Raw genomic sequence first — 15,983 nt, forward strand, 5'->3', positions numbered from 1 at the left:
TGGATTACTATAATGCATTATATATAAGGCTGCCCTTGAAGATGCCTCTATTTGTTCAGTTCAGAACTTGTCTGCTATAATTCCCAGTAATCTAACTAAATGAACCACAGTACCTCATCTCTTAAAGAAATACATTGATTCCTTTTTTTAAATTTATGACCCTAATTTTAGCTCCTGCTTCTTATCTTTTAGTGCCTTAAATGGCTTGAATTGAAATACACAAAAATACTGCTTTCTTTGTAACTTTATTTATCCATTTAATCAATTTATATAGCCACCCACCTGGTAATCATGACTCTGGATAGTGAACACAAGAACAAAAACCAAAGCAATATAGACAAAGCAAACAACAGTAAGACAATACAACTCAAATGTTATAATCCAATTATATCAGAAAATACCGTAGCTTCATCCAATCTACAGGTCCCATGCCCAGAGGAATATCCAGGTCCTGAATAATTTATAAAATAGTTTTTTGGGGGCAGAGATTTATGTTACAAAGGATGACATCTAAGGCACACTTCTCTGGTTATGCCAGAAAGTACTGCTTAATAAATGGGACCAGGAGCATCCCTGAACTTCTGGATTAGTGGGCTGGACAAAACTGCAACCAACCCTGTCCTTGGAGGATTATAAAGCCCTTGAAATGCTTTATATGTGGTAATCAACACCCTGAATTGGACCTGGACACCAATATAGCTCATAGAGCACTGGTGTAACGTGTACACCATGTGTGATGGATCCAATGAGATGTACCTATAACAGCCCATGCCATTGCATTTGTGGACAAGTCACAGCTTCTGAGTATTTTTCGAAGTAAGCTTCATGTGGAGCATATTGCATTAATCCATATAGGATATTATCAATGCCTGGATAATGGTGAGCAAGATCTCTTGATCCAGAAAAGGCTCAGTTGGTAAACAAGACAGATTTGTGCAAAAGTCCTCCTGACAATGTCTGTTACCTATTTCTTGAACAGTAGCTTCAAAGTCAGAAAGACCTCCAAATTATGTTAGCTTTGTCTAGTGCTCAATCAAGAACTAAATATGGAAAATCTCTGAATCCAGAGAACTTTGAAACCCCAAACTACTAAATCTTCAAAACCCTATGACCTCCAGAAATGAATCCCAACAGCATCACTTGGATGGCCTAAGGAAAAATATACAATTGGGATCACAGCATACTGGTGATACTGGACCCATTTTGCCTAATGACCTTGTGGATTCCACTTTGAATAGGAGTGTGGAGACAACAGAACTATGAGGGACATCACAAAATACTTCCCCTAGTCCCAATCCCCTGAGCCAGTCCAAAAGCATACCATGATTGATGCTATTAGAAAGGCACAACTGATCAAGAATGATACACCATTCCCAATGTTTCCCTTGCCAGAGGTCATCCACAACTTCAATGAATGTTGCTTCAGCCCTATACTCTAAAATCAGACTGTAACCAGCTTCTTTAGCAGTGCAACCCCTTCTCAAACATGTTCCCTAAGATGAAAGGATGAAGACGTGACCTAGTTGTCCAGCCTAGTTAAGTCACTCTTTGTCAATTTCATCAGCACTGTAGGCATCTTTTCTGTCATTTCATCACTTGAAGCTTTTCTGTAAATCAAGAGCAGCCGTGAACTCCATGAACAAAGAGAAGCAATCAAATCCAAGTCTGAATTGCTGACTCATTTCAGATGGTAACCAAGAGTGTAGTCAAATTGTGTACCTGAACCTTCAGGAACTAACCCAACCACCCTGTAAAAACCCATCTGGTGTCATCAGTCCTCTCGGGCATATCAATAGAATCGGCCTTGTAGCGGAAAGCAGATCTAGAGCATTTCAAGGCAATCAGAATAATTAGTCCATGGAAATGGAGTGATGGTAGGTGCCTCAAAATCAAATCATATCACCGCTTCCCTAACACAAAAACAAAATCCAATGATTTGACAAGGAAATTTCTACTGTTGGGATAATTTTTTTCACTTTGGTTTGTTCCTTTCTCAGAGCAAAATGGTCAGATACTATAATTCAGAGTTCAAAAATTTATTTAACTGAGAAGGCAAGATTATTGAGTGTTCAGCGCAGCCAGGGCCCTATAGTTTGATATAAACAACCAGTTTGTGCATGCCTAATTCTTAAAATCTTGAGGTTGTATTTTCTCAATGTGATTTCTCGTTGTTCTAATTGGTACACTTTATCTCTGTTGCCAGGAGCGTAACAGTTTCCCCCAATTCTTTATTTGCCTATATGACTTTCTCACTTGTGTTTAATGACAAAGTACTAACTTTCCTTCTAAAATGGTCTTAGTTTAGCTTTTTAATAATTGTTTCCCACACTAGGCAACAATCCCAAATGATTGCTGGAGCCCAATATTACAAATAAGTTCTCCTATCTAGTAATCTGCAGACAACACCTCTAGAGAGGCTTTAAGAGTATTTTAGATGAGAACAGCCAGTCCTGGGGTTTCACCTATGTCAATCCTGGAAGAACGATCAGACTAGGAAACCAGTGCCATGTAAGACAGCAATTCTTTTATTGTAAACCTATATAGGGATAGAATCCTGCAAGCATGAAAACACTTTCTCCTTCCCTCTCTTTATCTTTATTGAATTAGGGAGGAATTTTCCCAAGTTTATTCATGTTGCATTCTTGCCCTGAAGACAGTCCCTTTTTATATGACTGTTGCCTTGGGAGCAGCTCTTACTCTTTTCCCTTAAAGCAATTCTGTGATTCTATATGCTGATGTTTCATCCAAAACCTGAATGGGAACTTTTCAAAGAGGGTAAAACTTTCCTCTGTGCCAGCTAGATCTTGGTGATACAGTAAATATCAGGTCAGTCAGGGATGCGAGGAGCTTTATTAGAAGCTGTCTAAAGTATTTAAAATGCATGTTTTCAGAAGAATTACCAGAGAACATTGTTTCACATTAGTTCTTGAACTAGATTCTGTATTCATGGTTATCATTATTTAGAGCAGGGGTCCTCAAACTTGGCAACTTTAAGACTTGTGGACTTCAACTCTGGCTGAGGAATTCTGGGAGTTGAAGTCCACAAGTCTTAAAGTTGTCAAGTTTGGAGACTTCTGATTTAGAGTGTATTTTATAATGTGATGTATTGAACATTTTTCTACTGAAATATTCAATTTATTGAACAGATATAATGAATTTCAGAAACACATCAAGCCATATTGTTAAATGGAATAAAATAAGATTAATTGTGTGCTTTTTAAAATTATTCCACTTTGAATAATTCCAGTTGGAGGTAAGCAGTGGCAACCTCTTACTTTTATTTCTGTTCCCAAATTTTTATTTTTTCAAGTAAGAATTTTTGTCAGAAAAGATTAAGCAACAGCCATTTAAATAACATTAGAAACAACCAAAGAGAATTTAAAAAGCCATATAAATAGCAATAGCACTTAGACTTATATACCGCTTTGCAGTCCTTTCCAGCCCTCTCTAAGCGATTTACAGAGTCAGCCTATTGCCCCCAACAATCTGGGTCCTCATTTTACTGACTGTGGAAGGATGGAAGGCTGAGTCAACTTTGAGCCTGGTGAGATTTGAACTGCAAATTGCAGGAGCTGGCAGTCAGCAGAAGTAGCCTGCAGTACTGCATTCTAACCACAGTGTCACCACGGCTCTTTAATAATTACCTTTTTTATGTACAAACAATTTTATGAAGGTTTTTTTCAGTTAATTTTTGGATTATATCTCCATATTCCATAATAATGGGTAGGCAAGTGAGTGACATCCAGATTATTTGGGATATATTCTTATAATCTCTGACTTTGAACTTGCTACCTGGCTCTGAGACAAGTAAATCCAAAGAAGATGAAAGTTCTGGGTTCCCTCTGCATAGGAAACTGGTAGTGAATCAGGAAAACAGCAATGAAATCTGGATTTACCACCTCATTTCTTGATTAAATCTGTTGATAAATATGCCTCTCAGACTTGTGTATCTTCCTATCTACTACTTCCTATTTATTTGGTTGAAACAGTGAATCATAGGGCAAACGTTTTTGAACTAAGGTACTTCAAATGGACTAACTTATATAATTATTCCAAAATCTATGATTACAAATCCTAAGGGGATAAAATTTGTGAAAGTTGTGCCTGCTTCAGGCTGCTGCTAAAGTAAGGCTGCTGCTGCAGTCCCATTAATTTTAAATGCTCAATGGCAGTTTCCCAACCACTCTCATAATCCCTTGTTCCTTTCCCAACCCAGCAGCAGCCACTTACTTTCCTAGTAGGAAGGGAAGGGGAAGGGGAAGGAGATGGAGGACGGCAGGAGGAAGGGAGAAATAGGAAGGAAGGAAGGAAAGAAGGAGGGAAAGAAGGAAAGGAGGGAGGGAGGGAGAAATAAGAAAGAAAGGAGGAACATGAAGAAAGAATTCCCATGTGCCTACCCTGACATATGTTGCATCCTCATGCACCCTTTCTGATGCACATCTCCTCACATGCTGTCCCTGACCTTCGCAATACCTCTTGCAAACTGTCAAGGATTCCCAGACCTCCTTCATGATCTACATGACACTTCTCTCTCACACCCACACCCACACCCATGATACCTAAACATATTTCTCAACTACACTGCCTCTGTGTTCCCTTCTTGACTCATATTGTACTTCTCAGGCATTCCAATGGATCCTCTTTGACCCACATTTGCCACTGTTACTTCTTCCCCAACCTTTGCTACATCTGTTGCATACCCTCTGCCCTCCCCTACACAGCAGCTGCCGCTCACCTGTCTGCTTGCCTTGGAATTAGAATTTTTTTGTTGACTTTCTCACTGCCAGTTTCCCATAAGCAAAGTAAAAGGGGAAGCCGACAAGAATTGAAGGGAGAGATGGAGGGAAAAGGATAATGTTTATTTATTTTATTTATTTATTTATTTGATTTGTCAATCGCTTACAAGATACAGGTATAAGAATAAACATACGTATATACTCGAGTATAAGTCGACCAATATAAGCCGAGGCACCTAATTTACACAAAAACTGGGAAAACTTATTGACTCGAGTATGCAGGTGGGAAATGCAGCAGCTACTGGTAAATTTCAAAAATAAAAATAATTAATTTGGAAACGATCTCACTATCATGAAAGGTTTAATTGATTCACTAACCCAAAGAAGAAGATGATGATGACAGCGGAGGCAGGAGATCGGAGGCCCCTGAGTCAGGAGTCACCCGCGCGCGCAGTCCGCGCGAAAGGCAAGCGCTTTTGCCTTTCCCTTCCCGGTGGCTGTTGGGAGTCGCTGCGCGGAGGCGCGACTCCACACCATTTTTTTTCAGAATTGACCGGTATAAGCGAGGGTTTCAACAAAATGGGCTGAAAAGGCTTATACTCAGTATATACATAGTTTTGAATACATGAGATGGATACTTATAAGAAAAATAAAAATAAACAATAGGACAGAGACGTAGGCACGATTGGTGTGCTTATGCACGCCCTACAGGCCTCTTAGGAAGGGGGTGAGGTCAATAGTAGACAATCTAAGGTTAAAGTTTTTGGGGTTTGGGGAAGAAACCACAGAGTCAGATAGAGTATTCCAAACATTGACCACTCTGTTGCTGAAGTAGTATTTTCTGCAATTAAGTTTGGTGCGGTTAACCTTGAGTTTGTATCTATTGTATGCTCTTGTATTGTTATGATTGAAGCTGAAGTATTCATTTGCAGGTAGGACATTGCAATGTATGATTTTATATACTATATTTAGATTGGACAGAAGGCAGCGTAGTTCTAGGTTTTCTAGGTCTAGAGTTTCAAGTCTGGTAGCATAAGGTAGTCTGCAATGAGTAGAGGAGCGGAGAACTCTTTTTGTGAAATATTTCTGGACTATCTCAATTGTGTTAATGACAGGGAGGGGGGAAAGGAAAGTTGGTTTCCAATGCTCTCTGACAGTTTCCCAGAAGGAAACTGAATGGGAAAGCCAGCAGAAAGTCAATCCTATTCCTACTGCTTTTTCTGCCCATCCATGGTAATTCTTTTTATTGTTTTTGTTGTTTTTGTTGTTGTTGTTGCAGTTGTTGTTTAAGTAAGGAACAATGACCGAACAGGGCAAAGGTTGTCTACTCTGGTATAATTTTTAATCATTCCTATTGTATATCAGAAGTATCTATCTTTTCAAATGTATTCAATTTTTGCCCATAGCAGTATTATTATTATTTATTTATAAAATTTATATGCCGCCATCCCATTGTGACTCTGTGTTAAGAAATAGGTTGAATGGCATTGATAAATAGCGTCTGGCAGAATTCAAACAGATTGTGACAGCTGAAATGGCCATTTGCCCTTTTTGTGAATGCCTAGGAGGACTATGCTGGCCTGTGTTGAACGAATGCTGAATTGACTGCAAATGACTGGGTAGGTTCTTAGTGCTCTATAAATAAGACCCAGTCACTTATTTGAGTTTCCACTTATAACACTTCATCTTAGTTAACAAAGTAATGTTTTATAATATAAATGAAATACATTACCTAGAAGTGGATGAAATTCTACAGATCTATCTCAGAGTATTCAGTGCTGACTATATATAATTTTAAGACTGTCATCAGTTCTTGATGGGACTTAAAATATCAGAAAAGCAATTTATTTAGAATAACAAAGCATGGTGAGCACGGAATGTATTTTTATATGTTAATTCTAAAGTGTCTTCTGTTGAAAACTTTGGGAAGTTTCATTTTTATCCTCATTTCCTTATGACTAGCATTATTAACAATGCTATTATAAATGTACAGATCATTTAACCAAGGAATGGTGTTTTATCATAAAACTTGTTTTATTTAGAATGGAAATGACAAACATTCTAGTCCTTACCTCCATTGTTGCTGAGTTTAATTTCAGTATTTAGGGCTAATGATACTTAAGTAGATACAGGCATGTTTTCCTGCCAATTCTCTGCTTCTGTAGCTAGACAGAATGAAAATTGGTGGCAGAAAAGAACGGTGACCTAAGCTTATTTTTAGCTTTTGATAATGCTGAATATGCTTAAGAGTTTCCAATTTTAGATGGAAATTACAATCTTCTGTTTAGCAGTCTTTGCTCCTCATGATCTTCTCTGCTTCTCAAGAATAAAGTTGGTTAATAGAGAGGACAGAGAAGATCCATGTTTTTCTGAGATTCTAAAACTTGGGAAATTCAGTCATAGGTGGACAATTGGGTTGATCCATCTCTGTTACAGATAAACTTCAGTAGTATTGGCCATTGCATTGTGTATCTTATGGACACATACTGTTGTATACTAAGGTGAGACATGGTATAGTGGAGATCTAGGAATGGCCTGAAGTATCCTTTATATTTGCCTTTATATCTAGGGGAGTTGGAAATAGGCAACAGTGGAGAGATTTTTATGGCAATGCACAGACTTTTGCAAGTTTAATGTGAATCCTGTACCAGTCCAATGCAGTTTAGTTCCTGGTAAGTTGTTTATAAATGTTACTCCCCCTCTGTTCAATTATGACTTTTTATAAAGATATTCATGGAGTACATCTTGGAATAAATTTGATGTTCAATGCAAACTAACCTTTTCCCCTGACCACAATGTCAAATATTAAGCTGTACTAAGAATTCTTAAAATTGAATAGTTGGATATAAATATTTGTAAATAAATAATAGTTATTTATGTATGTATTTTTGTAGGATTGGCACTTTGACATATGGGTCTTAGATTTCAGGTTAGATATTGACAAGGTAGAGCTTTCACATATGGATTTTAAATAAAAACCCCCCCACATATTAATGACATACTATGACATATTGTTCATGTGAAGATCCAGATCAAATCTCTAACCTCTCCTGGGGGCATTTGGATTTGTCAATAAAAATTCTAGAGTATGTCAGGCAGTATGACACTGAGCTAGAAAAAATAATTAGTACAATATAAGGATATTTATTTTGATACTAAGCTGTGGTATATGAACATATAAATTGGATAAAAAAAAGATATTAGGAAACACTATATTAGTATATTTAATTTTTGTAAATTGCTGTTCACAAAAAAATGTAATTAAGAAATGTAATTCTGAATTTAGTAAAAAATATAAAATGTAACTGATACATACATACATACATACATACATACATGTATATAATTTAGTGCTGTAGATAATAGCTACAAAATATGGGATCAGTGATTGAAGTTTTGTTTACTGTTTCTAAGAAAGTTAATTCAGAATTGCATTTGATCATAGCTTTTCATATGTTCAGAAACAAGGACCTCTAGATCTCTTCAAGTGCCTATGATTCATTTATTCTTTATCCATTTGTGATTTTTTTCAGTTGAAAGATAAGTGGAAAAGTCTGTTGGAATTAAACATTTAAGGTGTATCCTCTGATGTTGAAAGCTAACTTTTTAGCAACAACATAGAAAGCTAACCTTGGCTTCATTTGCAACATGCAATAATTAGGAAGTTTACTGCTGTACAATGATAGTTATCCTGCCAGTGGGTGTGGATGAACAATCTAATGTTTGTTTAGTTTAAAAATCCTATCTTAAATAATGAAGTTAGAAATTCAATGCCAATGATAGATTATATTTTCAGATTTGGGGAGGGGGTTTGGAAAAAAAGAAGAAGATTCATCTCATAATGTTAAACAAATCATACATGGAATTTCTGGTTTACTAAAGCATACTTGCTGGCACAAATAACCAAACAGTATGTATACCAAACATGAGAACATGTTATTTAAGTCAAAATAGCAAAGGAACATAGCTGCTGGTTTTAAGCTACAACTAAAATGGCCAATTGTGACAAAGTTGTGTTGGTAAATTTAAGACCATGTTATCTTATATGAGCATCCTGTGGTACTTTAATTTGGTAGAATGGAGGTGTGAATTATTTTAGAAGTGATTTCACCAAGGTTCCTAATTATGTTTTTTTTCCATAAAAGGCATTGTGATTTTATTGTTCTATAATTCCTTTTTATGTAACAGTCATTTGGGTATCTATAGTGTTTGTTTTTCTGTACAGAGAAAAGGTGTTTTCATAAATTATTGTTGTAAAGTAAGTAATCTGTCCTGACTATTACTATTTAAAAAGGATTTGAAGATGAATGGATTCTATTTCATTAAGTGTTTTTTTAAAATGTTTTAGACCTGTAGCTATTTGTTTTATTATGATGGGTTTCAGAAGATAATTAGATGTGTACAGAACTGCATTTTGACTTTATTGTTGACAGAGGAAAGAGTTGAACAAAATGCAGAAAGGAATATCAAAAATGTTTAATCTTTCTTCAGTCATTTTTATTATCCATAAAATGTAATTATGACCTTTAAAAAGAGTCTGAGAAAGACTCTTAACACTATGACAGATCCATCAATCACTAATGTTATATTTCTAGGCTAGTTAGTAGTGTAATATAAAGGTAAATTGATTAATCAGATTGATAAATTCTTATTATTTTAGTTATTGAATCATACTAAAATAGTTATATTTAGAATATATGATTTAATTTTATGAAAATTAAATTAGCTTTCTTCATGAGGTCTCAGTTCTTTATGCTTTTGTATGCTTCATAATACTGAAAGTATATTTAGGTACACTCGTGTGGGAGAAATGTAGTAAATAAATACATTACTTTTTCTATGGTTCCTGTGATTTGAAAAGATTTATTAGAAAAATTAATAGGGACATCAGATCTTGTTTATTTTTAGACTTGATTAGACAAACTACGTAGTTTAATTATCCTGTTTTATATAGCCCAAAGACTTTGCTAGAGATGGTTGAGAACAGTATGTGATCTAGGCCTTTACTGTGCTGTGATGACACTGAATGTGTGCTAGTTTTACTTAATTAATTTTTAAATAAACAACCTAACAAAAAAAAAATAAAACAGCAAGGGTGGATCTCAAAAAATATAAGCAGTGATATTTTGTATCCAGCAGCATTAGCTACAAAACTGATCTTGCTAATAAAGGAGGTGTTGGCAGGAATACATTTAACTGTTTAGTGGCAAAATCACCTTTTTACTTGTGCAATAAATCTCTAAATCATCTAATTATAGAACTTTATTTGAAAACAACCCAATCCAGAATAAGACAGTGTTGCCAAGAAAATAATATTAATATATTCTGGAAAACAGAATAAGTCATTTATTCTGTTATTATTAAAAGTCTTTTACCTTTTTAAAACGATGGGGGAAGATCTGGAAATCGGCACTGTATTCCCCCCCCTCTTTTTGGTTTATCTAGTAAAGTCACTGCATCAACAAAATAATTTACTTTTGGCATAGTTCCTCATATTATAAAGTATAAAATTTAGAATTACAATGAGTCATATATTTGTTCAATACAAGTCTGTACTTACTGTTTGTTTATGAGCCTTTTGAGAATTCAATTTGGCTATGAAAATTGAATTATTTCTGTCAATATATTTAGAGCATGTAAATTATATGTGAATCTCGTTTATTATCATTAACATGCTATGCGTAGCCTCGGGCTGTTATTTTCAATTGAAAATACAGGACAGATGGAATTAGAGTGCACAGAGTTCTTTTTTAGGTAATCAAAGACAGCTCACTTGAAAATTTGAATCATATAATAGAGAATGATTTAAATTTACACATTCTTCAAAACATTCCAAGAAAATCTTTACTTTATTTAGCTTATTGTATCTAATCTTTGGCCAACAACATATAAGATGACTTATAAAAAAACTTAAAGCTATAAAAATAAATTATTAAAATCACTTTAATTACAGGTAGGGTTAATTATAGATAATCTATAATCTACCCACCCCCAAAACAAAATTGAATAGATATTTTTTAATGTCTTTGGATAAACAAGGCTAAATGCCAGTGGTGTGATTCAACCGATGTAACAACTGGTTCGGTGAGTGCACACACACGCGTGTTCCACATTTTAAAAAGCCCATTTTCATCTCTATTACTTACCTTTTACTGCAGCCCCTGTGAATAAAATAGCTGAGGTGCGGCAAACTGTTCTGCCACGTGAATCAGCTATGCTCTAAAACAATGAAATAAAACACAGAAAAGAGCAGGGGTGGATGGGCGGGGCCAAATTCTCATCAGAACTATCAGTTCACCTGAAACAGTCCGAAACAGTAGAATCCCACCCCTGGTAAATGCTTATTTATTACTTTAACAACAATATCATACAGTTAAGCAGGCCCACTAGAAATTAATGGATTTCTGAGTAATCATGTATGGGATTGCTTTTCTGATCATATTCAAGGCCATTTGTATGGTGAGATAGACATCAAGGTGGCAGCTGGTTAAGCAATGCTGTCTTGTGGCTCTAAAACACGGGTGTCAAACTCACAGCATCACATTGCCATCATATAACGTTTCACTGGGAGCTGGGATGGGTGTGACCTGCAGGTGACACATCTGGCCTGTGGGTTGCCAGTTTGACACCTGCCCTAAAAGGTTGATCAACAAGTTTCATGGTAAGCTGGGTTTTCCTCATCAGAATAGATGAAAAAGACAGGGTCCTAATTTAGAAGGGCCATTTTATTAATATATTTACTAAATAAAGCACTTTATTTTTTGTGTGTAAATATATACTTACCTTTTTCAATGTAGGTATGCTTTACAGTTGTTTTCATATTCTGTTTCTTTTATCTTTTTATTCCAGCTAATATTAAATTGTTTTCAGATAACTATTTTCCCCTTATAGCTGAAAATTTCACTCCATATTACGTTTTTAAAACAAGCTATTAAATCAAGGGCTTTTAATATTTAAGTTAGTTTTGTATGGAATTTGCATGCATCTCCTTCACATTCCACTAGAGTTTGTTGAGTTCCAGATTTTTATGTAATTTATAAATCTAAATCACAACTCTAAATCACATAAAAATATAGCTCACAAAACAACACCCATTTTCATCCGTGCTTTCCAAGTTGGAATTAATATAGAATTGATGGCAAAGTATTTTTAGCCTAATCTGACATTGGAAAAGCAACACAAACCATACGTTGAGTGAACTCATGTGAAATCTTAGAAACCTTGGATGGTGATTCTGTATGGAAGATTTACATTCAATCTTTCTTCCATATCTAACTTGTAAGGATTGCACTTGGTTTGTTATTGTATATTTGACGGAATGACATATTGTACATTGATTCTTAAGTTGAATCTTCACTATACAAAGAATTAATCCAAGAATTACTGCTGTAAAACAACATAATTTTGCATTATGTATGTACATTCTTATATATCAATAACACTGCTTATAATCTTGAAATGATTTGGGAGTTAAATTTATAAACTTTGCTTTGCTATCCTAAAATATGACATACTTATCAATTCTTACTTTTAATTATCTATAAAGTTAATTAATAAGCGTAAATCTTTATATACAAAGTACATTTTTATTCTCATTTAAATATTATGAAGTTTTAAAAAGCCATAATATCAAATGTATAATAGTTTATATCTAATTGGTATTTGTATTTTATGTGCAGTGCTACACTTTTGGCTTTCTTGGTGGAGCTCCTTAAGAGTTCAGTAGCCATGCAAGAACAAATGCTGGGTGGAAAAGGATTCCTTGTGATTGGTTATCTTCTTGAAAAAGTAAGTGAAAAAGTAATATTGTAAACATATCTGAATATTTTGATATAATTTATTTGACTTATTTATTTATTTGAACATTATGCTAGCTTGCAATAATATCTCCCCTCCCTGAAACATAAATTCTTTCAAGAGTTTTGGCTTCACTCTGATTTCATGTGACAGTGAATATACATGTATATTGAAATATCTGATTCTGTAGTTTCTAACCTTGTGTCTTAGCCACTTTTACATAACCATTTTTTTTTCCAGCAAAAGTGTCCCTTCGGGTTTTGCTTAATAACTGGTTTGCTTTAAAAATTCCATAAAAACAATTAAAAAAAATCAGGTCCAATCATTGACTTATTACTGCAATGACTTATGACTAAAATTCTGGTTCCAAACCTGGTTGTAAATCAAGGACTTTCTGTAAATTAGCTTTAACATTAGGCAATAGCTATAAGTATTCTTTCCAGTCTTAGAGAAATTGTGCAAAGGAGAATTGGGAATCTCTGTCTTTGTCTCTATTCATCTCGGGATAACTTCCCCAGAATTGATCAAACTAGGAATAAATGTTGTGTGTGGGCAGAGAAACCACAGAAAAACAGATCAAGTTTAAGAATGTGCCTGATCTGATCAGGAGCTGCAGAGAAAGAAAATCCACAAAGGTTTCCTTCGTGCATCCCTATGGAAGGCCTCATTCTAAGACTTGCCTATCACAGGACTATTATTGACAAGTTGAAAGAATTGTTCTGAATATTTCCCCTAATTTGATTGCTTATTGTACCCTATGACTATTAATTAAGTGTTGTACCTTATGATTCTTGACTCTTGATGAATGTATCTTTTATTTTATGTACACTGAGAATATTTATACCAAGACAAATTCCTTGAGTGTCCAATCACACTTGGCCAATAAAGAATTCTATTCTATTCTATTCTATTCTATTCTATTCTATTCTATTCTATTCTATTCTATTCTATTCTATTCTATTCTATTCTATTCTAATTTCTTTAATAGTTAAAATATATATTTCAGTTTATACACATCCAGCAGTTGATTTATCAGCTGTACGCCAACTGTTTCATAAAAACAATCGTTTCTCAGTTTTCTTGTCTTGAACATAATATTCAGATTGGAATATCTACTGATAAGATATGTAACATCAATTTTTCCAGTCATCCAGAGTTCATATAACGAGAGCTGTGCTGGAACAGTTTCTGTCTTTTGCAAAATACCTTGATGGGCTCTCTCATGGAGCACCTCTATTAAAGCAATTATGCGACCATATCCTTTTTAATCCTGCTATTTGGATTCATACTCCTGCAAAGGTCAGTGAACCATACATTTTACTGCAGTATTAGTAGTAGCAAAAATAAATGTGTATTTTTAAATTAATAAAAACTTGTTTTATAATTAACTGTGTTTATTAATACAGTAATTATAGTAGAAGTAGTAGTAGAAGGATTTATGTTTAATAAATGAATTATTAATAAAAGTGAGGAATGTGGAAGTTTATTATTATATATGCTGGCAAAAATGAAATTGCTTGGAAGCAACAATCAGAAAGTAAACTTGAAAATGTAAAAACTAGATTATTTTTTCTACTTCACCTAACTCAAGTGTTTAGATTAGTTGGAGCATCTTAGCTTTTGGTCCCTTCTATTACTGGAAGTTGGTCTTATTTTTCTTTTACATGGAATCTCTATGGATAATATAAAGTTGGCTTCAGTCCAACTTCATGTGACACTGAATATACATGTTTATTGAAACACCTGGTAACAAGGTTTTCTGGATAAAATGTTCTTCAAATACATTGTTCTATTCCTACTGTACAGTATATTTTGTTTTCAGTTCTTGTATAGCACTTTTCCATCATTTGTCACTTTTAAAATTTTCATTTTATTGTAATTTAGTTTATTATTTCATACTGGCCTACCATGTTCATGTCATGAATATTAACAACCTTTAATTGTTTTGTTTATGTTGATTATTTGTTTATCATCAAATCTATAATTAAAACGTGGCTAAATTAATACATGTTTTCATGATGTTCTTTAGGTTCAGTTATCACTATATACTTACTTGTCTGCTGAATTCATTGGTACTGCTACTATCTACAATACGATACGTAGAGTAGGAACAGTATTACAACTAATGCACACACTAAAATATTACTACTGGGTGGTTAATCCTGCAGATAGCAGTGGAATTACTCCAAAAGGTTTGGGTAAGTATAAGAAAAAATGTATTGTTTTCATATGAATGCTTATAAAATGTATGCATTCAAAATAAATGTGTCATTGCTGTATAACAAGTCTATTTCAAGCTGATGTCCTATTTTAAATTAATTGTGGGGCACTTTAAACAAATAAAGTTTCTACCTGATAGTAAATTCTGTTGAATTCAATTGGATTTTCTTCTAATAGACCAGGATCTTGTTCTGTTGCACACATGTTTTTTTCTAACAGATACAATTTAATTTAGAGTCCTCTGCAATTGATAAATATGAAATGAAACAAGTGCTTTAAAATAATAAATGAACCACTGCAACATTTAACTACTATAAAGTTTGTTTGTTTGTTTGTGTGCTGCCTAAGCTGAAATCATGCAACTCTTTTTCATTTATTTCAGAAGGTCCTCGGCCATCCCAGAAGGAAATCATATCTCTGCGCGCATTCATGCTTCTATTTTTGAAGCAGCTTATTTTGAAGGTAACTTAAGATTTAAAGATTAATGGGTATTGCCAGTTCTGAAATAAGGAAATCAGATCTGGGTTGTTTTTGTGCTCTCTATAAATCATAGGTATCAATTTGTTCTTTGATCCCTGTTCAGGAATCTAAAACTCAACAAATTGGTGTGAACTGCATGCTTTCTACAATGCATGCTCAAATGAGAGCTTGTTTTTCTCATTTAGGTATTCTTGACCTGCCATAGCAGCTGGCACATGGGAGCATTTGCTGCTGCTTTTTTTCTGAGAATATGAATCTTAACTTGATATTATTCATTATTCTATTTAGAATTTTCTGTATCTTCTTGGCCTCTTGTTCCATTCGTGTTTTCTTATGCAAACTATTTGAAATCATTCTTCAGGGCATTGCACATTTTTAGAGGATGCTGTTATTACACTATATGTCTGTAACCCAACTAATTCTATTATTGATCCTAAATCTTGAATATCCTAAATCCTAAATCTTGAGTTGCTTCTCAACTCTAGTTTATCACATCCTTTGGAATTCCCATTTCACACATTTGTGCAGTTGTTAAGTTTGGAACTATGATTTTTAAGAAAATGTAGCAAAGACTTAATCTCTATGCTTTTAACTTCTTGATATATGGTTAAGGAAGAAAAGGGTTAGGGTTGTAGTCCTAACCTGTAGTCCTTATTTATTAATGGGGATATTATTTCTGTCAGTAGTGAAATGCTACCAGACTTACCTATCTCTGTCCAGAGTGCCTGTGGATTAATATAGAATTTCTTT

The 15,983-nt window shown here is 34.3% G+C and overlaps 1 protein-coding gene across 8 annotated transcripts in view; it reads left to right on the forward strand.

Annotated features, from left to right (window-relative positions):
- NBEA (neurobeachin) overlaps positions 1–15,983 on the forward strand; it is a 355,903-nt gene that overhangs the window by 37,574 nt on the left and 302,346 nt on the right. For all 8 annotated transcript variants that reach the window (XM_087966360.1, XM_087966362.1, XM_087966361.1 and 5 more), the window contains exons 11-14: positions 12,416–12,524; positions 13,680–13,832; positions 14,563–14,731; positions 15,136–15,215. In XM_087966360.1, coding sequence (XP_087822486.1) covers positions 12,416–12,524; positions 13,680–13,832; positions 14,563–14,731; positions 15,136–15,215 — 511 coding nt within the window. The remainder of the gene's footprint in view (positions 1–12,415; positions 12,525–13,679; positions 13,833–14,562; positions 14,732–15,135; positions 15,216–15,983) is intronic.

The sequence above is a fragment of the Notechis scutatus genome, chromosome 5 (assembly GCF_049901735.1).
Source record: "Notechis scutatus isolate UNSWTSFEM ecotype Mainland chromosome 5, rNotScu1.2, whole genome shotgun sequence".
In the NCBI taxonomy this organism is placed as follows: Eukaryota; Metazoa; Chordata; class Lepidosauria; order Squamata; family Elapidae; genus Notechis; species Notechis scutatus.